The 23,905-nt window shown below is 43.4% G+C and overlaps 1 protein-coding gene across 1 annotated transcript; it reads right to left on the reverse strand.

The window, feature by feature from the left end:
- On the reverse strand, positions 1-23,752 carry dbf4b (DBF4 zinc finger B). The gene is made up of 12 exons (XM_046367942.1): positions 23,586-23,752; positions 12,086-12,303; positions 11,703-11,912; positions 11,404-11,454; positions 11,131-11,200; positions 10,754-10,818; positions 10,523-10,568; positions 10,350-10,395; positions 4,544-4,675; positions 4,208-4,346; positions 3,876-4,012; positions 1-2,843 (listed from the first exon to the last, which is right to left on the reverse strand). Exons 2-12 carry the CDS (start codon positions 12,239-12,241, stop codon positions 1,607-1,609), a joined length of 2,289 nt encoding a protein of 762 aa, XP_046223898.1. The 5' UTR covers positions 12,242-12,303; positions 23,586-23,752; the 3' UTR covers positions 1-1,606.
- Positions 23,753-23,905: the final 153 nt, after the last annotated feature.

Consider the following 23,905-nt stretch of genomic DNA (forward strand, 5'->3'; position numbering starts at 1 on the left):
AACATATTTGGTTTGTTTAACACTTTTTTGGTTACTATATGATTCCATATGTTATTTCATAGTTTTGATGTCTTCACAATTATTCTACAGTGTAGAAAATAGTAAAAACAAAGAAAACCCCTCGATTGAGTAAGTGTGTCTAAACCTTTGACTGGTACTGTATACATTTTAATTTTTAAACATTTTGTTAAAACCAACATGAGACATTATGCATTCACATTGTGAAAGGCTGAATGCTGACAAACCTTTCAGAAATAAAGCACATTTTATAAAACCATTCTTCAGTTTGAGATATAACGTCATATTCAACATAATTAGTGAAGAAAACCCCCCAAAATACTCAGCTGGAGTCAGTCTTTTGTTGCACTTGGACAAAGACACATGCTTAAAGTACCACAACGAGGCAGAAAATGTTGCAAACACCCACTTCACTTATCAGTAGTTTTTAACTCTTGGGGGGAAAAAAAATAAATAAAAAGTTCTTGCAAGCACAGCTCATGTCTGGAACTCTATATCGGCAAACAATATTATGAAACAGTTGTCAAAGGAATATATATGGTGGAGATCCCATCAGTGGTGAGTGCACTGTGGCAAGCCCCCATATCCCTTTCACCCATCCAGTCCCTTTTGTTGGATCTCCTTCAAAGAAGCCCTTTCAGGATTAATCAAGAGTTTCTGGCCGGGACTGCAGAGTCCTGTCGAGTCCTTCACTCACTTAACTCTTTAGCCCGGTCTGAACATCAACACCGGCGCTATTGGGAGCCGATCCAGACGCAGCACTTAAACTAATTGAGTAATGCCCCTTCCAGCAGAGACTCATTAAATTCTCAATACCGTTGCTTGTTCTCAGAGATTGCTGCTGAAAGACAAAGGTCTGCATGAGACAAAATATGGCCTGGGTGCTTTAATTATTAATGGATCAGGGATGGGCCCAGAAACACAAGGCCATAGGATCCTCATCAGGTCCTCGTAAGTCAGTGTTATAAGGATGTAATTGCGGCATTCTGCAGTAATACATCATGAATAATCCATCGATTTTTGGGTAGGTACCTGACAAATACAAGCTTCAACGTCAATGTTATTCGTTGCGATGTTTGTTGTTATGTCTGTTCACTTTGTTTGACGACTTCATATGTAAAACCAGGTAGGTCAAAAAGTTTGTGTATTGGGACTTCGATGGGTCAAGTAACCAGCCCATATCCCGTAATTCCCGAGTCAATGCTGAGTCACTTCTAGACTTTGCCTTTCTGTCCTGGAAAACACTAGAGAGGGGTCCGGCAGCGGGGTGAGGGGCTGCTGCAACACAGAGCACAGATGCGACTCATAGCTGGTGTCGTGCAGCGTCCAGGTGCTGCAGGGTCTTTGTAGTAGCTCCAAGTCCAGCTGCTGGTGGTGGCTCCCTGCTGGTTGCGGGAGGGAAAGGGTGGAAGGGGCGGAGGTGGCGGCAGGGGGGCCGAGGCGGGACATAAGATCGCATTCCCAGTCCGAGTCCGAGTCAGAGGGGACGGCCAGGTCGGGAAGCAGGGCAGACTCGATACAGATGGAGGTGATGGACTGGGAGTGGCAGGGGTTTGAGTCCTGGCTGGAGGAGGGGCAGTGGGTTGGTCTATCTGAAGGGTGGTGAAGAAGCTGGGGAGGGAAAGAAGCACTGATGTTTGGAGTCGCTGTGGCATGCTGCTGTAGAACACACCGGTCCATGAAGATTGAATGATCCATATGACCTGACGGATTGCCTGTGGAATTCACAGGAAGCCTTGGGAATGTGGCCAAAGAATGGCGGTTTGTACCAAACACTTCCACTGGAGGCCAACTGGTTATCTTGTCCACCTTCAACAAAGGACATATTGCATGGCCCGGGCCACAAATGGGCACAGAGTGACAGTGGTTGGCTGCTCGGATGCCTACACCGTTCCCAACTTTGTTTATTCTGTCTTGTGTCGTTGGCACCAGTGATATTCCCTTCACTTCCAGCTGATCTGGGGTTGGTCTTTGTTCTGCAGTTCCTAGTTCTTTGGGCAGGGGAGCAGGCCTTAACCACAAGCCCATGTCCATTGCCAGTATATGTGGGTGGGACTAAGGGCTGGTTTTCCTTCCTTGTCCAACCAGCACTGTTGAAGCCCCAGATGGGTTTTGATTTGTGACGGTTGGCCAGGGAGGTCCTTATTCTCTTGCAGGCCTTGGTGTCAGGACTGACTGATCGGCTGCGTTTCTTTGCATTCGCTGCAGTGAACCAGAGGCGAGGAAGGGAGCGAGACCGACCTGGGACAGTCTGAGGGACTGGTTCCACCTCTGCGGATGCTGACATATGGCTGTCAATCTCCATATCTTCCCCCTCTGTGGGATGGTGAGGAGTGGGGGGCTGAAGCAGGACCTGGGGGCTGAGGACTGGGGGCTGAGAGTAGGGGCTGTCGGGTTGGGACATGGGCTCAAAGGGAAACATGGTTTTAGGGCTGAGTACAGGAGGCTGGGAGTAGGGGCTGAGAGGCTGGCATTGGGTGTTGGGGCAGGGGGAGAGGGGCTGGGAGTGGTTTGGTAGGGGTGCTAGGGTGGGGGACTGACAAAGAGTGTCGGGGAAGGGAGGGTGGTTGTCAGGGCAGGAGGAGAGAGGCTGGGGGAGGGATGGCAGGAGGAGTAGGCTGAGGGTGTCAGGGCAGGGGGGGAGCGGCTGGGCATGGGATGACAGGGGGACTACGCTCGGAGTGAAAGAGCTTGGATCCGGGTCCAGGGTGTTGGACGGTGAGCCTTGGGTAAGCAGGGCCTGGATGGCGTGCTCCGTCTCACTGTGCGTCTGCATCTCAGAGGGGCTGTGGGGCAGTTGTAGTTGAAGTGGGGGAGTCTCCAACCTGATAGGGCAGCAGAAAGCACAAAACCACTTTTAGTAGATCTTTTTTTTTAAAGAGAACATTTCTGAGAAATAACCATGGTACATGTGAATGGTATGGCACAATGTTAAGTGATTTTAATCCAACCTCCAATTATAATTTGGATTGCATTATAGTATCAGGGTACTTCTAAACCGTGTTAGCATTGTCTTACGCCAGATAGCGTGACGATTCCGCCTGCACCGATATGTCTCGTATCTTGCAAAGAGTAATGGAATAGATGAAAATTAGTTAGTCTACAATGTGCTGTCATAATATTCTAAAATATTACCTTGGTAACATTGTCTGCTGAACCCCATGTCTGCCTCAAAACAGTCTGAATTAATCTAAGCTAAAACAATACATCTGTGTAATGTTGGCGTTTTCTTTGGAAGTCTTAGTTAAAAAACATTTTTTTAGCTCAGGAGTTTAGTGCTTCAAGGATGGAGAAGAATTTCTAAAGTTTGACAATTTCACGATGAAGCAGCTGCCTGTTCTGCCGTGAGTGAGTGCAGTAGCTTCCGGAGTCAACTGCTGCTTCAAGGACGAGGAGAAACAAGCAAACTAATTTCTGATAACAGTCCCTCTTCATTTTGGGACAGCGTGTCTAGCTACAACTTCAGGGTATTTTAAAACAAGCTAAGCCTGTCACTAAAGCTCTATGTCAGTAAGCTAGCTACAACAAGTTAGCTAAGCAGCTGATCAAGACACCTGGCGGCCATCATTTTTGCAGGTAGCCACCGCTTTGTTTTGATTTACAAATGATTGAATCCCTATCACGTGTAATTTAGCCTGATTCATAAATAGCCATAGGAGAGTGCAATCATTTCAGAAATTAGGACGTTTTAATTTCCTATGGCAGATGCTTTCTGATATGAGATTTTGAATAGGAGTTCCACAACATATTAGTTCAATGACTTACAAGACAGGTCTGTTGAGGGACGAGCGTTGCGTAAGGAGTGGCGCCAACAGACGTAAGACAATGCCACGTTAGTGGACAGGCCTGGCTCTTACCTGAGCAGTGTTGTGGCTGCTGACACTGGGGCAGGACAGGGAGCGAAGCCCGGCTCCATGTCAGCCACCAGCTGGTCCACCAGGCTGTAGTGGGAGCGGTCCTGCACAAAGTCACGATGCTGAGCCGACTGCAAGTGCTGCCAGACAAGAGTTAACGTAGTGAGGAGTGAAATAAATAGAATACAGACAAAAATATTGACATTGACAAAAACAGACACATACAAAACACAAGCTTACAAACAAACCATTAACAGATACAACATTTTGACATTAACAGACAAAAACAGAGACAAAAAAAATAAAATAAAAAAAGACTTGGATACACGTCTTACCTCATCCTGGTCCTTAAAGGGTTCATGACAGCACTCGCAGTAGCCCAGGTTCTTTTTGCGTGCTCGACAAAGTGAGGGGTTGCGTGGGAGAGGGCTTCGAGGTTTGTCCTGGCTTGTACTCAAACTCTTAATTATCAGTCTATTTAATGGGGGGACAAAAAGTTAGAAGTGTCTTCCCTCTGTATAAAAAGGCATAAATGTATTGTCTGAACCATATAATGTGTACACCAACATCAAAAGAGCACCATTGCTGAGCTGTCGTGGAGATAAAAACAAGCAATGGCCGAGTTCCAAGGCCAGTAAGGTTATGCTTGTGGCCTGTTCAGTGTGTTATACCTGGCTTTGTTTTGTCCCTGCACCTTGACTCTCTCAGGCTGGGGGGGTGCAGGGGGCTCAAAAGGACTGAACCGGCCAGAGTAGCACAGATTGGGAAAGGTCATGGACTGCATGTGCAGGGCCTTGTATTTCCTGGTTCCATAACAAATAGGAGAGAGAATTGGATACTACAATTAGATCTAAGGTGAAAGTCATTGCACAGCAGAAAATATACACTTGGATAACGCTAGGTTTGATTACACTGTACATGACCACATGCTGTTATAACAAGTCATTCAGTGCAGTCGGAAAGTACTCAGATCCCTCGAATTTTCCCACATTTTATTACAGCCTTATTCTAAAAATGTATTAAAAACGCCCCCCCCCCTCAATCTACACACAACACCCCATAATGACAAAGTAAACAGTTTTTTTTCCAAATGTTTGCCAATTTATTTGGGGAGTTTCTCCCATTTTTCTCAAGCTCTGTCAGGTTGGAGGGGAATGTCGCTGCACAGCTATTTTCAAGTCTCCAGAAATATGTGATCGGGTTTAAGTCCAGGCTCTGGCTGTGCCACTCAAGGACTTGTCCAGAAGCCACTCCTGCATTGTCTTGGCTGAGTGCTTCGGGTCATTGTCCTGTTGGAAGGTAAACCCTCGCCCCAGTATGAGGTCCTGAGCGCTCTGGAGCATGTTTTCATGAAGGATCTTTCCCTCGATCCTGACAAGTCGCCCAGTCCCTGCTGCCGAAAAACACCTCCACAGCATGATGCTGCCACCACCATGCGTCACTGTAGGGATGGTGCCAGGTTTCCTCCAGACGTCACACTTGACATTCAGGCCAAGCGTTCAATGTTGGATTCATCAGACCAAAGAATATTGTTTCTCATGGTCTGAGATCTTTGGGTGCCTTTTGGCAAACTTCAAGTGGGCTGAGGAGTGGCTTCCGTCTGGCCACTCGACCATAAAGGCCTGATTGGTGGAGTGCTGCAGGGATGGTTGTCCTTCTGGAAGGTTCCAAATGCACTGTAAATTCTGTACACTGGAGTAAGGTCTTAGACTTGACTTGTATCTAACAGACCCCAACTAAGACCTGGGTTGTGTTTAGTAGGTACAAAATATTAGAAATTACTCAGAAAGAGAGTACCAACTGTCCAATAAGAAATTATTGATTCCCATTGAATGTTTTGCTACGGTGTGTCCTAATGAACATGACCCAGCTAACAACCACATTGGTTTAGCTGTCACAGCCCACGGGCTCAATTTCTCATGGAATGGCCCAGTACCGTAGCCGAGCAGGCATGGTCCTGTAATTAGCTTAAATGATAGGGCTGCTGAAAATTGCTTTTAGCACATTGAGTCCCCATTCATGTCCACTGAATCCAATACAGGGCTGCTTGCAAAGGCAAGGTGGAACAGAAGAAACTGTATCCTCTGCTTGAGCCCTGGGCTCCCAGGGAGCAGCCCGAATGCCTGCCTCGCTGATGGCACTCGTCACATTACCTAACAGTCAGGGGAGTTCTAAAAGTTCAATTAAGGAAATCAGCCTGGCTGAAACACTAGCCTCCTAAGCTAGCATCGGGTGGGGTGGTGGAGAGGATATACAAAGGCCAGGGGCAGAGCATCACCACCTGTGACATGCAGTCATGGTATGCAAGTGCCCTGTGATAATCTACTTTTAAAAAGCTGTCATGAAATCAAAATAAAATTGACATGTTTTGTTCTGTTTCTTTTTATCAATGATTCTGGTGTTATTTATTCTCAAACCCTCAAAAATGTGCTAAAACTGCATCAAAACCTCAGGAAAGATGCCAGGGTATTAATTCTTTCCAGCCATTCAAATCCATTAATATCCTTTACATGTGCAGCCTTTCCTGACTACAGTCATTGTTAATGGACAGGGTCAGCAAAGGTGTTGCTGCTTTGCCTTGCTTGGAAGTAGCTTCATTCGAGCCAATTTCATATTTTGCACATGCGTATTGCCTAAACATGTTGTGTGGGTATTGCCTGATGTAAGCTGAGCAACATTTGTGTGTCTACATAATTTGGCACTCGCATCCCTTGAACTAAACAAAGCTAGCTAGCTTGTAAATACAACATGTCAACTGGACACTATTGCACCTCGGAACAATCTTCCAAGTTGGAATAATGTAACGTACCGTTTGGAACATCAGAATGGAAGAGCAGAACGTCAACTATAATGAAAGTTAAGACCAGAGGCAGCACACGGGAGCTCAACACACAAGACCTGACATGCCATCACCATGTACTGGACTGCCTACTTGTCTGAAACGTCATCACCAATTCATACTTTTTATCCAGACTTTTACTTCTGCTTTGTGGACATAATGGGCCTTGGGGATGCGTCTCCCTGCAACCGTGGGCCTGCTGTGCGCATACAGAATAAAATAATGGACATGGGGTTCTGCTGTGACTTGTCCAACTCTGTCACAGAGGTTCACCAGAAGAACAGACATAACAAGTAATGTTAGTCCCAAATGCATTTTCCCTGGCAATTTGAAGGTTAGACTACTGTTGAACCAGACATCGCTTTGAAGCTAGAATTTTGTTTTGATGAGCCACTTTTGACATTTAACTGCATTGTTCGGTGATTGATTGTTGATATGAAAATGGCATTACAACCATATTTTATCATATGTGTGTGTGTGTGTAATATTTCACATAATCGTGTGTGTTTGCGCATTAGAAGAATTGTAAATCCATTGTGAAATGCTTTTGAGTTTGCGTTGCAAATTATTTTGATGAAATTTGTCCATATATTGGTCTTTTAGTGCCATTATGAGAATGTGGAAATTAATATTTGTGTCAAAGTTTGCTGCTTCAATGTCTTTAGATATTTTTGTCAGATGTTACTATGGAATACTGAAGTATAATTACAAGCATTTCACGAGTGTCAAAGGCTTTAATGGACAATTACATGAAGTTGATGCAGAGTCAATATTTGCAGTATTGACCCTTTTTCAAGACCTCTGCAATCTGCCCTGGCGTGCTGTTAACTTCTGGGCCACATCCTGACTGATAGCAGCCCATTCTTGCATAATCAATGCTTGGAGTTTGTGGGGTTTTGTTTGTCCACCCACCTTAAGCACCACAAGTTCTCAATGGGATTAAGGTCTGGCGAGTTTCCTGGCCATTGACACAAAATATCAATGTTTTGTTCCCCGAGCCACTTAGTTATCACTTATGACAAGGTGCTCCATCATGCTGGAAAAGGCATTGTTCGTCACCAAACTGTTCCTGGATGGTTGGGAGAAGTTGCTCTCGGAGGATGTGTTGGTACCATTCTTTATTCATGGCTGTGTTCTTAGGCATAATTGTGAGTGAGCCCACTCCCTTGGCTGAGAAGCAACCCCACATATGAATGGTCTCAGGAAGCTTTACTGTTGTTATGACACAGGACTGATGGTAGCGCTCACCTTGTCTTCTCCGCATGCCCCAAACAATCGGAAAGGGGATTCAGAGAAAATGACTTTACCCCAGACCTCAGCAGCCTTCTGCAGAATATCATTCTGTCCCTGATTTATTTTTTATTTGACCTTTATTTAACCAGGCAAGTCAGTTAAGAACAAATTCTTATTTTCAATGACGGCCTAGGAACAGTGGGTTAACTGCCTGTTCAGGGGTAGAACGACAAATTTGTACCTTGTCAGCTCGGGGGTTTGAACTTGCAACCTTCCGGTTACTAGTCCAACGCTCAAACCACTAGGCTACGCTGCCACCCCAAATGTTTTTCCTGGAGAGAAGTGGCTTCTTTGCTGCCCTTCTTGACTCCAGGCCATCCTCCAAAAGTCTTCACCTCACTGTGCGTGCAGATGCACTCACACCTGCCTGCTGCCATTCCTGAGCAAGCTCTGTTCTGGTGGTGCCCCGAAGCTGAATCAACTTTAGGAGACGGTCCTGGCGCTTGCTGGACTTTCTTCGGCGCCCTGAAGCCTTCTTCACAACAGTTGAACCGCTGTTCTTGATGATCCGATAAATGGTTGATTTAGGTGCAATCTTACCGTCAGCAATATCCTTGCCTGTGAAGCCCTTTTTGTGCAAAGCACTTATGACGGCACGTGTCTCCTTGCAAGTAACCATGGTTGAGAGGAAGAACAATGATTCCAAGCACCACCCTCCTTTTGAAGCTTCCAGTCTGTTATTCGAACTCAATCAGCATGACAGAGTGATCTCCAGCCTTGTCCTCGTCAACATTCACACCTGTGTTAACGAGAGAATCACTGACATAATGCAAGATGGTCCTTTTGTGGCAGGGCTGAAATGGAGTGGAAATGTTTTGGGGGGATTCAGTTCATTTGCATGGCAAAGAGGGATTTTGCAATTAATTGCAATCCATCTGATCACTCATCATAACATTCTGGAGTATATGCAAATTGCCATCATACAAACTGAGGCAGCAGACTGTGAAAATTCATATTTGTGTCATTCTCAAAACTTTTGGCCACGACTATACATCGGTCTATGGTCGAGCTAGCGGTGTGTCATTTTGTCGGATGAAATTGAAATATGCTGCCATGTACAGTGCCTTCGTTAAGTACTCAGACCCCTTGACTTTTTTCACATTTTGCTGTTACAGCCTTATTCTAAAATGGACGTAAAAAATACATTTAAAAAAGTATAAATCCTCAGCAAATCTACACACAATACCCCCTAATGGAAAAATGTGAAAACAGGTTTAGACATTTTTGCTAAAAAAACTGAAATACCTTATTTACGTAAGTATTCAAATGTGATATATTTTTATTATAAATTAGCAAACAAAAAACTACAATACTATTATTTCTTTGTCATTATGGTGTATTGTGTATAGATTGATGAGGGGGGAAAACAATCAATTTTAAAATGAGGCTGTAACAAAATGTGGAAAAGGTCAAGGGGTCTGAATACTTTCCAAAGGCACTGTATTTTGGCTAGATTGGTAATTACATTTTGCGAAAATTATTTGTAAATTTCAGTTAATAGCCTATGTTACACTGGTTGTTGGAGCCATCTGTTGTATGGTTAACTTGGCCTTCAACAAGGTGTATTTGTGAGTAAACCTGGCTTTGATACTAGCCAGTGCTGACCCAGCCATCCAACTCACCGCACATCACTGATCACCACCCACATTGTGGTTTCAGAGTGATTAGCTGGCATACTGTGGACTGCTTCTGTTCCAAGGCTCAACTACTATGACACTAACGCAGAATGTCTTACTAGGAGTTAGCCATACTGCCTCGACCACCACCTCTTCCTTGACCTCCTGATAAACACCAAGGTTGCAGTTCGACTATCCTTTTCCCCATAGTGTTTACTCATTGATTTCAAAGGAATAGACTGGTGTAAGGAACATGCTGGATGTTCGTATATTTGTTCAGCTTGTACCAATTATTTTGCACACTTCGGGGAAGAGGGCAATGGGAATGCAACCCACCATTGTTATTCAGACTTTTGGCTAAACAAGAACAGCAGCAAGTCACCCCTCCACCCTCTTGGAGGTCGTGATTAAATGTTAAATGCCCATGCTAGCCAAGCTCCCCACTTGCCTTAGCCCTCACACTGTGCAGGCCAGGCAGCTTCAGTAGAGGAGATGAGAGGGAAAGGGTTGGGAAAGACATCTTTACATGGGGAGGTGGGGGGGGGGGTCAGGTGGAGTTGGCTTTTTGAAGGGGAAACTCACACTGAGGAGCCACAAAGATCTTGCAGTGTCTTGTTGCACTTGGCCTTGATTTGCCCCCAAGACTGAGGAGATGGGATATAGCATATTGCTTAGAAGCAGCTGAAGAGGGGGAAGGGGGTGCATGGAGAGGAGGAGAGAGGGACCCACCTGCTTGAATCCTCTACCTTCAGATAGGGGGACCTCAAGGCACCAGCTGTGGACCAAGGGAGAAAGAAAATGCAGAAAAATATATTTAGCATCAATAGCATGAAAGTCAATGGAGTTACAAGACAGCACATTTCCATAGTCGAAAATAATAAAATAGTTAAACATTCACTGACCTTTGATGACACGAGACACAGCAGGATACTTGTTGGAATTTTTCAGCTAAACCCCCAAAATGGGAAAAGGTTAATGTCAACCCTTTATTAATGCAAGTATTTCAAACAAGCAAATTACAAAAGTAACATTTAGGCCTAACCATGCTTCTGGTGCAGACAGAGGTCCAATCTCCTTTGTAAAACATAATAATTAGGATAGATTAGGTCTAACAGGTTGGTGTACCACATTACCTCAGTTTTCCTGCGTCTGGCCTTGGAGCTCTCCGCTGTCAATAGTTGGACATGCGTCAGGAGATCTTTATCTAAATTAAGGATCACATTTAATAACACGGCCCATAGTCTTGGTAAGAGCCAAATAGCTCAAGCTAGACTAAGAAAATGATCTGACGCCATCTGCTGTCAGCTTAGGATCAATACAGCACAAAAGAACGAGGTTCCTTGGATATGTAAATTAATGGGCTACATTTGACACGCAAACAGTATGACAACTTAACACAAGGTGATCTTGTGGCAAACTGAGAGTAGTTAAAGTAGTTAGTCAACCTAAAAAGGTATGAGTGACGAGAATGAGTTCTACAGAGGTAGGTGTTTGATAGTGAAAAGGATACCGTCCACGTGCACTATCTTGACTCCCCAGGAGCGGGCATTGGCCAAAACACTGTTCCCCTGAAGCCGTTCCTGAAAGATAAAACCATTGGACACAGTGTTTTCGTGTTACAAGGTCGAACAGCATGGGAAAATGAAGATCCATTACCACACATGGAAACCAACCGCAAGGCTATCACAACCCGTTTTCAAATCAACCTCTAGCCCTAACCCTGTCTAAGGGTAGGAGACAGTTTGGAATCAGGCCACATAAACAACCTAATAAAAGCACTCACATTATTCCTAATGGCTTTCTCTAGCAGGGCCTTCCCGCGGCTGCCACACACCTGCAGAAACAAAGCGTTGAGAATCCCCATACCAGTTCCTTTTAATACAAGCAGAAGCTCTAACACAGTAAGTTCTACATCCAAGAAGCCATGAATGGATGACAGAAAAAAAAATGCTATGATATTCTGTGAATAAAAATAGATATTACAGATGGTTTGATGTTAATGCACCGCAAAGTAGGATAGGACAGCCATATGTGGACAGCCATTTGTGGATAGTCATATGGCACTGGGATGGAAGGCCATACCATTGGTCTGGGAGTGCCAGTGGCTGGACGCTGCTGCCTGGTGCTGGTCATGATGCTCTCTTTCGGTTTAGTGGAGCGGGGAGAGCTGTGACACTCCCCGGTCATCCCGTCTGACCCACCTCGGGTCACTTCGAACCTCTCGCTTCGGAGTCCCTCTTGGCTCCCAGTCACAACAAAGCTGACATCCTTATTCAGGAAACTCTCAATTCTCTGCAAACATTTTTACAAAATAATGCCAAGTATCATTGCATGTATCATCATATAATCATGTCATATTGTTAGAGTCCACCTTGAGGCTTAGCACTATAAAATCTGAAATTAAAATATATAGGAAGTCACCCCCCCGGTGCTTAATTTTCCCCAATTCCTCCCAGCTTTCCTACCCCTCCGAGATGGGATATGGCCTCCGCAAGAAAGGCTGCAGGGCGACTCTTCACAGCGTCCAGGTAGAAAGATTTCCCTTCCAGCTTTCTTGCCCCATGGCCAGGGGACAGCATACCCATGAAGCACCCTCCTGCCCCTGGTGGGTGCTGCTGCATGGTGGTCCCGTCCTGGTCCACGAACACCAAAAATGACTAGACTGCTGGTCACAGGGACAAACCTAACAAACCAAGGCATATGGATAACACAAACAAACCTTGGTCTTAGTTGATTTGAATGGTGATTCTCTCTCAAATTGTTCTGGCAATTCTCGCATAGGAAATGCATTCAGAGGAAGGGATGTTTAGCATGCTTTTTATATTTGTATAACAAACCATTTGTTAGAAAATCATGATGAAATTGGCAATTTTAGACCTATGCATGCCTCCTGTAAGACCTTATGATCCTTGAACAGTGCATGATACAGACAACATCTTTGTCGTCATTATACTCCTTACAGTGTGCTGTAACATGTATGTATAGACTAAATATATTCAACAACAAATATCTTAATATGAATATCTCAATACTACACTCTTTGATTTTGTTCATTTTAAGACATATTGTTTAGAACAATATACTTCACAAGTACGTCACATTTTCCAGAGTGGGCTCTCTACTAATTATGAAGTTATAATACATTTTATGAGCACCACCAACGGAAACTCAAACGGAACTCCCTCTGCTGGTGATTTGATGAATGTGCAATCCTAAAGGAGGAATGTGATTGGTTAATGACCTACCTATACATTTATAAAAATGGGTCATATGAAAAATTTCAAAGACCACTCTGGAAATGTTTATGTAAGACTAGTATATTTTTAAATGTCGAATACATTTATATGAAATGCACATTTCAGAATCTAGACATACTCCATTTGTTACAGCACACTATAAGGAATATGACGGCACCAAAATGTTGTCTGTATCATGTACGGTTCACAGCTCATAAGGTCTTACAGTATGTATGGGTCTATAAAGGGCCAATTGCATTATGATTTTCACAAAAATGGTTTGTGATACAAATGTAAAAAGCATGTTAAACATCTTTCCTCGCAATGAAGTTCCTATATGAGAATTGCCAGAACAATCTGATATAGCAAAAATATTTTTCGCTCCCATTCCGTTGGCGGAAAGTGGAACCAACTTGTAGTCCGAGTTAAATGTTTTGGTTATGTAAATAAAGCACCATCTAACGTTAATCTGAGTGAAACGGATTTTCTCACTAGTCTTAACTTTTCAGTAAAACATCCAAACCGTCCCTTTACAAGTCACAATGTTGAAAAAAAATTCATTTGAACTTACTCTACCTATCTGCTGATTACGTCCTTATTCAGTTGGAAATGTGTGACAAAATATCCACAGGAAAGTAATATTAACTGACTTCAAAACGCAGGTCTCTGTGTGTGGCTATAACGATTTGTTTGCTCATCCCTCATGCCCCGTACACATCGGGTATTTCATTACGCCATATGTCATCTTCATGCTCTCTCGTTCCGTTTCTGGATGGTGAATATAGAGTTCACAATGTAAGGAGATTTAAATTATTTTGGGAGATTTCAAAATATGACCTTTTCATTCAAAACAGGAGAAACACACTGTTTCGGGTGATAAAACATGTTTTGCTTAGTTACTTTTTCCTCAACTTGTTTCTCTAACTTTCTATCAAGTCAAGCTAGCTTACGGAGCTTGTTATTAATTTTTTTTTTTTAAAGGTTCTTCACTGACTCGAGAGTCATGATTCGTTTTTCTGAGCGACTCACTAGTTCATTTTTGTCGTTCGTTTGACCTGCTGGCAGCAATGGCTGCAGACGAATTAATAAGCGCTCCTTCGGCTCGGTGGCTCCAGATATGTGCTCTAACGAAATTAGTCTTAACGAGTCAAAAAAGATCTGAGTCACTAAAAAGAGCCAAGTTCGCATCACTACTAACTAAAAACTAGGCCAGGTAGAAGATACTGTAGCTAGCGACCTCCGCCTAATAATTATAAGAAAAAACAAAACATCATAACAATCACAATATACTAAAATGGGAGGAAACAGCCATATATTATTTTAACAGCCAATGTGTATTATTTAACATAACTATTATGGTTAATTGTTTCCAAGTTGCTAGCTATCTCATAAAGCAATCGCACAAAACCACATCTTTTTCTGTGGTATGATAACATCCTGTTCCATTGACAGACTCTTGCTGCAGTTTTGCAACGAACCCTTCAACAGCAAGGGGGCGCTGCTATATCACTCCTTTGCGGACAGTTCCCATTGACAGCTCAGATGTAATGTGAATGACGCATTATGCACTGTGAACAGATGAACTCATGGATAACATTTGTGTGTCTGCATACAGTTTGAAGGAAGTTGCTAACTAGCGTTAGCGCAGAGATATAAAATTGGTATCCATGAGTCAATCTGACTTCCATCTGTAATGCCAAAATTAATAGATTTGAGACGATTTCCGGTATGCCGGCCATAAGGTAGTCAAGTGAAGGTGATCCGTATGGCATTCCCTTCCTTCATGAAAAGTATACCTCTTAAGTAGAAAATAACTTGACCAACATCAAGAAATAACTGAAACGTTATGTTGGCAACTGCATGTTATGGCAAATACTAAACCTAGAAAGAGACAAACAAACACATCGAAACACAGCCATGGACCAAGAAGCTGACGACTTGTCTAAAGTTTAGAGACACTACTAACAGAAATTCGCACGGGCAAGAATAAACTGTCTAAACAGGTAAAGAAAATATCTAATGATATCAAAACTGATATGACTGAACGCTCATCTTTTTTGGCAGGTCTTGCAAACCGTTAGACTACAAAGGGAAGCACAGCCATGAGCTGCCCAGTGACACGAGCCTACCAGACAAACTAAATCACTTCTATGCTCGCTTCGAGGCAAGCAACACTGAGGCATGCATGAGAGCATCAGCTGTTCCGGATGACTGTGTGAGCACACTCTCCGTAGTCGACGTGAGTAAGACCTTTAAACAGGTCAACATACACAAGGCTGTGGGGCCAGACTGATTACCAGGGCTTGTGCTGACCAACTGGCAGGTGTCAACCAACTGGCAGGTGTCTTCACTGACATTTTCAACATGTCCCTGATTGAGTCTGTAATACCAACATATTTCAAGCAAACCACCATAGTCCCTGTGCCCAAGAACACAAAGGCAACCTGACTAAATGACTACAGACCCGTAGCACTCACATCCGTAGCCATGAAAGGCTGGTAATGGCTCACATCAACACCATTATCCCAGAAACCCTAGACCCACTCCAATTTGCATACAGCCAAAACAGATCCACAGATGATGCAATCACTATTGTACTCCATACTGCCCTTTCCCACCTGGACAAAAGGAACACCTACGTGAGAATGTTATTCATTGACTACAGCTCAGCGTTCAACACCATAGTACCCTCAAAGCTCATCAGTAAGCTAAGGAACCTGGGACTTAATAACCTCTTAAGGTATAGGGGGCAGCATTTTCACTTTTGGATAAATAGCGTGCCCAACTTCCTGCAACTCATGCCAGGAATATAAGATATGCGTATTATTAGTAGATGTGGATAGAAAACACTTAAGTTTATAAAACTGTTTGAATCATCTCTGTGAGTATAACAGAACTTATGTAGCAGGCAAAACCCTGAGGACTAACTGTTCAGAATTTTTTTGTTTTTTTTGTTTGTTCCGAGTTGTCATTGCCAAGGGATATTTCTTAGGAACCTGTTTTCAGTTCCTACCGCATCCACTGGATGTCACCAGTCTATGGAATTTGGTTGAGGTTATTCATTTGTGCAACGAAGAAGAAGCACATCCAGGAACAACATTACACTATTGAGAGTTGCGCAAGACATAAAAAGGATACTCAATTAAATTTTCAAACGTCTTTTTACTGTTGTTTTATTTCTTTCCCTACCTACACACACACACACACACTTTTTTTGCACTATTGGTTAGAGTCTAAAAGCAAGCATTTCACTGTAAGGTCTACTACACCTGTTGTATTAGGCGCACGTGACAAATAAACTTTGATTTGATTTAGTGGGTAAAGACGAGTGTGCTCCACAAGGAGAAGCGTTCCACAGGGATGCTGGCCCATGTTGATGACAATACTTCCCCACAGTTGAGTCACCACAGTTGCGTCAATTTGGCTGGATGTCTTTTGGGTGGTGGACTACTCTTGATACACACAGGAAACTGTTGAGTGTAAAAAGCCCAACAGCATTGCAGTTGTTGACATATTCAAACTGGTGTGCCTGGCACCGACCACCGTTCAAGGAAACTTAAATATTTGGTCTTGCACATTCACCCTCTGAATGGATCAATTGTCATTTTTTGGTCTATGATCCACACACAATACTCTAATGTTAAAGTGGAAGAAAAATGTGATGATTTTTGGGGGGATAAGTCTCGAAGAGCTTCGCATACCTGAATTGTACAATTACTTGCCCATATTATTTTTTAAATTCTTCAATATTTATCAAGTTGGTTGTTGAGCATTGCAAGACAGCCATTTTCAAGTCTTGACATAGATTTTCAAGCCGATTTAAGTCAAAATTGTAACTAGGACATTCAGTCACATTCACCGTTGCCTTGGTAAGCAACTCCAGTATAGATTTGACCTTGTGTTTTAGGTTATTTTCCTGCTGAAAAGGTGAATTTGTCTCCCAGTGGTTGTGCTTATTTCTATTATGTTTATTTCTATCCTAAATAATTCCGTGGTCCTTGCCGATGACAAGCATACCATAACATGATGCAGCCACCACCATGCTTGACAACATTAAGTACTCAGTAATGTGTTGTGTTTGCCCCAGTATTCAGACCTTCACTTCACTTCCAAACCTTTGTTACAGGATTTTAGAAAGGTTTGTAAATGTATGACATGTTTTTTGGTTGAAATATCGCATTTGCATAAGTATTCAGACCCTTTACTACTCAGTACTTTGTTGAAGCACCTTTTGCAGCGATTACAGCCTTGAGACTTCCGGAGCCGACAGATGGCCGCCTCGCTTCGCGTTCCTAGGAAACTATGCAGTTTTTTGTTTTTTTTACGTGTTTTTTCTTACATTGGTACCCCAGGTCATCTTAGGTTTCATTACATACAGTCGAGAAGAACTACTGAACATAAGAGCAGCGTAAACTCACCATCAGTACGACCAAGAATATGACTTTCGCAAAGCGGATCCTGTGTTCTGCCTTTCACCCAGGACAATGGAATGGATCCCAGCCAGCGACCCCAAAAAACGACTTCGAAAGAGGGGAAAATGAAGCGGTCTTCTGGTCAGACTCCGGAGACGGGCACATCGTGCACCACTCCCTAGCATTCTCCTCACCAATGTCCAGTCTCTTGACAACAAGGTTGATGAAATCCGAGCAAGGGTAGCATTCCAGAGGGACATCAGAGACTGTAACGTTCTTTGCTTCACGGAAACATGGCTCACTGGAGGTTGATGAAATCCGAGCAATTGGTCGTGCTTTTACACCTGCATTGTTTGCTGTTTGGGGTTTTAGGCTGGGTTTCTGTACAGCACTTTGAGATATCAGCTGATGTACGAAGGGCTATATAAATACATTTGATTTGATTTGGAGAGACGCTATCGGAGACGGTGCAGCCAGCTGGTTTCTCCACGCATCACGCCGACAGAAACAAACATCTTTCTGGTAAGAAGAGGGGCGGGGGCGTATGCTTTATGGTTAACGTGACATGGTGTGGCCACAACAACATACAGGAACTCAAGTCCTTCTGTTCACCTGATTTAGAATTCCTCACAATCAAATGTAGACCGCATTATCTACCAAGGAATTCTCTACGATTATAATCACAGCCGTATATATTCCCCCCCAAGCAGACACATCGATGGCTCTGAACAAACTTTATTTGACTCTTTGCAAACTGGAATCCATATATCCGGAGGCTGCATTCATTGTAGCTGGGGATTTTAACAAGTCTAATCTGAAAACAAGACTCCCTAAATTTTATCAGCATATCGATTGCGCAACCAGTGCTGGAAAAACCTTGGATCATTGCTATTCCAACTTCCGCGCATATAAGGCCCTGCCCCGCCCTCCTTTCGGAAAAGCTGACCAATACTCCATTTTGTTGATCCCTGCCTACAGACAGAAACTAAAACTAGAGGCTCCCACGCTGAGGTCTGTTCAACGCTGGTCCGACCAATCTGATTCCACACTCCAAGACTGCTTCCATCACGTGGACTTGGATATGTTCCGTATTGCGTCAGACGACAACATTGACGAATACGCTGATTTGGTGTGCGAGTTCATTAGAACGTGCGTTGAAGATGTCGTTCCCATAGCAACGATTAACACATTCCCAAACCAGAAACCGTGGATTGATGGCAGCATTCACGTGAAACTGAAAGCGCGAACCACTGCTTTTAATCAGGGCAAGGTGACTGGAAACATGACAGAATACAAACAGTATAACTATTCCCTCCGCAAGGCAATCAAACAAGCTAAGCGTCAGTATAGAGACAAAGTAGAATCTCAATTCAACGGCTCAGACACAAGAGGTATGTGGCAGGGTCTACAGTCAATCACGGATTACAAAAAGAAAACCAGCACAGTCACGGACCAGGATGTCTTGCTCCCAGGCAGACTAAATAACTCTTTTGCCCGCTTTGAGGACAATACAGTGCCACTGACACTGGCCGCAACTAAAACATGCGGACTCTCCTTCACTGCAGCCGACGTGAGGAAAACATTTAAACGTGTCAACCCTCACAAGGCTGCAGGCCCAGACGGCTTCCCCAGCCGCGCCCTCAGAGCATGCGCAGACAAGCTGGCTGGTGTGTTTACGGACATATTCAATCAATCCCTATCCCAGTCTGTTGTTCCCACATGCTTCAAGAGGGCCACCATTGTTCCTGTTCCCAAGAAAGCTATGATATCGCAGCTAAACAACAACTACTACTGAGAGACTAGTCAAGGACCATATCACCTCCACCCTACCTGACACCCTAGACCCACTCCAATTTGCTTACCGCCCAAATAGGTCCACAGACGATGCAATCTCAACCACACTGCACACTGCCCTAACCCATCTGGACAAGAGGAATACCTATGCGAGAATGCTGATCATCGACTACAGCTCGGCATTTAACACCATAGTGCCCTCCAAGCTCGTCATCAAGCTCGAGACCCTGGGTCTCGACCCCGCCCTGTGCAACTGGGTACTGGACTTCCTGACGGGCCACCCCCAGGTGGTGAGGGTAGGCAACATCTCCACCCCGCTGATCCTCAACACTGGGGCCCCACAAGGGTGCGTTCTGAGCCCTCTCCTGTACTCCCTGTTCATCCACAACTGCGTGGCCACGCACGCCTCCAACTCAATAATCAAGTTTGCGGACGACACAACAGTGGTAGGCTTGATTACCAACAACGACGAGACGGCCTACAGGGAGGAGGTGAGGGCCCTCGGAGTGTGGTGTCAGGAAAATAACCTCACACTCAAAGTCAACAAAACTAAGGAGATGATTGTGGACTTCAGGAAACAGCAGAGGGAACACCCGCCTATCCACATCGATGGAACAGTAGTGGAGAGGGTAGTAAGTTTTAAGTTCCTCGGCGTACACATCACAGACAAACTGAATTGGTCCACCCACACAGACAGCATCTGTGTGTCGCTCTGGATAAGAGCGTCTGCTAAATGACTTAAATGTAAATGTAATGTGAAGAAGGCGCAGCAGCGCCTCTTCAACCTCAGGAGGCTGAAGAAATTCGGCTTGTCACCAAAAGCACTCACAAACGTCTACAGATGCACAATCGAGAGCATCCTGTCGGGCTCTATCACCGCCTGGTACGGCAACTGCTCCGCCCACAACCGTAAGGCTCTCCAGAGGGTGAGGTCTGCACAACGCATCACCGGGGGCAAACTACCTGCCCTCCAGGACACCAACACCACCCGATGTCACAGGAAGGCCATAAAGATCATCAAGGACAACAACCACCTGAGCCACTGCCTGTTCACCCTGCTATCATCCAGAAGGCGAGGTCAGTACAAGCGCATCAAAGCTGGGACCGAGAAGACTGAAAAACAGCTTCCATCTCAAGGCCAGACTGTTAAACAGCCACCACTAACATTGAGTGGCTGCTGCCAACACATTGACTCAACTCCAGCCACTTTAATAATGGGAAATGATGTAAAATATATCACTAGCCACTTTAAACAATGCTACCTAATATAATGTTTACATACCCTACATTATTCATCTCATATATATACGTATATACTGTACTCTATATCATCTACTGCATCCTTATGTAAGACATGTATCACTAGCCACTTTAACTATGCCACTTTGTTTACATACTCATCTCATATGTATATACTGCACTCAATACCATCTACTGTATCTTGTCTATGCCGCTCTGTACCATCACTCATTCATATATCTTTATGTACATATTCTTTATCCCCTTACACTTGTGTCTATAAGGTAGTAGTTTTGGAATTGTTAGATAGATTACTTGTTGGTTATTACTGCATTGTCGGAACTAGAAACACAAGCATTTCGCTACACTCGCACTAACATCTGCTAACCATGTGTATGTGACAAATAAAATTTGATTTGATAAGCTTGGCACACCTGTATGTGGAGAGTTCCTCCCATTTGTCTCTGCAAATCCTCTCAAACTCTGTCAGGTTGGATGGGGAGCGTCACTGCAAAGCTATTTTCAGGTCTCTGCAGAGATGTTCAAGTCCGGGCTCTGGCTGGGCCACACAAGGACTTTCAGAGACTTGCTCGAAGCCCCTTCTGCGTTGTCTTGGCTATGTGCTTAGGGTCATCGTCCCGTTGGAATGTGAACCTTCTCCCCAGCCTAAGGTCCCGAGGGCTCTAGAGTAGGTTCCGGTCAGCTTTCCCTCAATCCTGACTAATCTCCCAGTCCCTGCTTCTGAAAAACATCCCCACAACATGATGCTGCCACCACCATGCTTCACCATAGGGATGGTGCCAGGTTTCCTCCAGATGTGACATTTGGCACAAAGAGTTCAATCTTGGTTTCATCAGACTTGTTTCTCATGGTCTGAGTCTTTTAGGTGCCTTTTGGCAAACTCCAAGTGGACAGTCATGTGCCTTTTACTGAGGAGTGGCTTTCATCTGGCCACTCTACCATTAAGGCCTGATTGGTGTAGTGCCGCAGAGATAGTTGTCCTTCTGGAAGGTTCTCCCATCTCCACAGAGGAACTATATAGCTCTGTCAGAGTGACAATCTAGTTCTTGGTCACCTCCTTGACCAAGGCCCTTCTCCACCGATTGCTCAGTTTGACCGGGTGGCCAGCTGTAGGTAGTCTTGGTGGTTCCAAAATTCATCCATTTAAGAATGATGGAGGCCAGTGTTGTTAGGGACCTTCAATGAAGAAGACATTTTTTGGTACCCTTCCCCAGATCTGTGCCTCGACACAATCTTGTCTCGGAGCTCTACAGACAATTCCGTCGACTTCTCTGACATGCACGGTCAACGGTGGGACCTTATATAGACAGGTGTTTGCCTTTCCAAATGATGTCCAATCAATTGAATTTACCACAGGTAGACTCCAATCAAGAAGCATCTCAAGGATGATCAATGGAAACAGGGCTCACTTTAGCTCAATTTTGAGTCTCATAACAAAGGGTCTGAATATGTATGAAAATAATATTTTTGATTATTTGTAATAAGTTTGCAAAAACCTTTCCTCGCTTTGTGATTATGGGGTATTGTGTGTAGATTGATAAGGGACAAAAATAATTGATCAATTTCAGAATAAGGCTGTAACGTAACAAAATGTGGAAAAGGGGAAGGGGCCTGATGTAATTCTCAATAAAAGTCTGACACATGAAATGCTTGTACTTATACTTCAGTAGTCCATAATAACATCTGACAAAAATATCTAAAGACACTGAAGCAGCAAACCTTGTGAAAATTTATATTTGTGTCATTCTCAATTTTGGGCCATGACTGTACAATGGCAGCCTACTCCGGCCAAACCCTAACGACGCTTTGCCAATTGTGCACCGCCCTATGGGACTCCCAATCACGGCAAGATGTAATGCAGCCTGGAATATACTTAAGTACAGTGTTTAAAGTATTTTTACTTAACAAGTACTACTTAAGTAGTTTTTTGGATTATCGGTACTTTATTTTACTATTTATATTTGACTACTTTTACTTCACTACATTTCTAAAGAAAATAATGTACTTTTTACTCCATTTTCCCTAAAATCCAAAAGTAGTAGTTACATTTTGAATGCTTAGCAGGACAGGACCATTTTCTATTTCACACTTATCAAGAGAACACCCCTGGTCATCTCTACTGCCTCTGATCTGGCAGACTCACTAACACCAATGCTTCATTTGTAAATTATGTCTGAGTGTGCCCCTGGCTATCCTTAAATAAAAATACAAAACAATTGTGGCGTCTGGTTTGTTTAAATAAGGAAGGATTTATACTTACGTATATTTTAGCAATTACATTTACTTTTGATACTTTAGTATATTTAAAACCAAATACTTTAGACGTTTATTCAAGTAGTATTTTACTTGGTGACTTTCACTTTCTTGAGTCATTTTCTATTAGGGTATCTTTACTTTTACTCATGTATGACAATTGGGTACTTTTTCCACCACTGCTTAAGTATATATACACTTAAACATATTTAGTACATAAACATATTTAAAACCAAATACTTTTATATTTTTTACTCAAGTGGTATTCTACTGTATGACTCACTTTTACTTGAGTCATTTTCTAAGAGGGTATCTTTACTTTAACTCAAGTATTGTGTTGTGTCTGTCACGTCTATGCTAACATGGCTAAAATTCTCTGAGCTAAACAACAACTAACGATGTATATGATAGACAAGTGCTCATTGTGCAAATGTATTTGTTTTCATTTCATAAAGTTTACATATTGTCAACGATCCTTTGATTCTACGCCAACCCTGTCGGTTTTGCTAAACAACCCACCTGTCTATACTTACCGAAGTCTTGCAGGTGTTTACATGGTTTTGCACATGTGCCAGTAGAAATTTCAACAGCGGTACTGACTGGCGCTCTAAAAAGTCGGGTTAACAATACTTTCCTGTGGATATTTGTTTCACATTTCGACCTAAATAAGGTCGGAGCAACCGCACAAAAACCGGAGGAGTAAGTTCAAATGTAACGTTAAGTATTCAACATTCTCGCTTGTAAGTGCACTTCCCACGTTTTTGTACTGCTTAAATTAATATTGGATCCCAGAAATCTGTGATTTTCAGTCGGGTCTATCAGGCAACTAACGTTAACTAGAGGGGCTCAATTCAGCATTTAACGGTAGCTTGCAAACTAGTAGGACCTATGCATTCGAGGTTAGCTAACGTCAGTTACTTTCTATTTTATCTGTGGCTAGCTGCTAACTTTACGTTAGTTACAAAGGCGGAAACACATGACGTAAGCAACAGGCTTATTATTTGACTTACCTTGCATTGCAGAATTATCTAGCTAGTATTGTAATTTACCGAATTTAAGTTTCCAATTTATATCACAACACTAGTTAGCTCTTTTAGCTACAACCGCCGGTTTTTACAGTCCATTGTTTTTCAAACTCCCCTGTCATCCGGGCAATTGGGCATACTACGGCAAGTCAAGTAGGGCAAACAGTGTGGGCATGTAGGCGAGGAGTTTTAGATAGGCCTATGCGATTTCAAATTATAGCACCACTGACCCTAGAATAGATATTCAATAAATAAATAATAAATTTGTCATATCATACATTTGAACCATTTATCAATTCATCTTC

The sequence above is a fragment of the Oncorhynchus gorbuscha genome, linkage group LG11 (assembly GCF_021184085.1).
Source record: "Oncorhynchus gorbuscha isolate QuinsamMale2020 ecotype Even-year linkage group LG11, OgorEven_v1.0, whole genome shotgun sequence".
In the NCBI taxonomy this organism is placed as follows: Eukaryota; Metazoa; Chordata; class Actinopteri; order Salmoniformes; family Salmonidae; genus Oncorhynchus; species Oncorhynchus gorbuscha.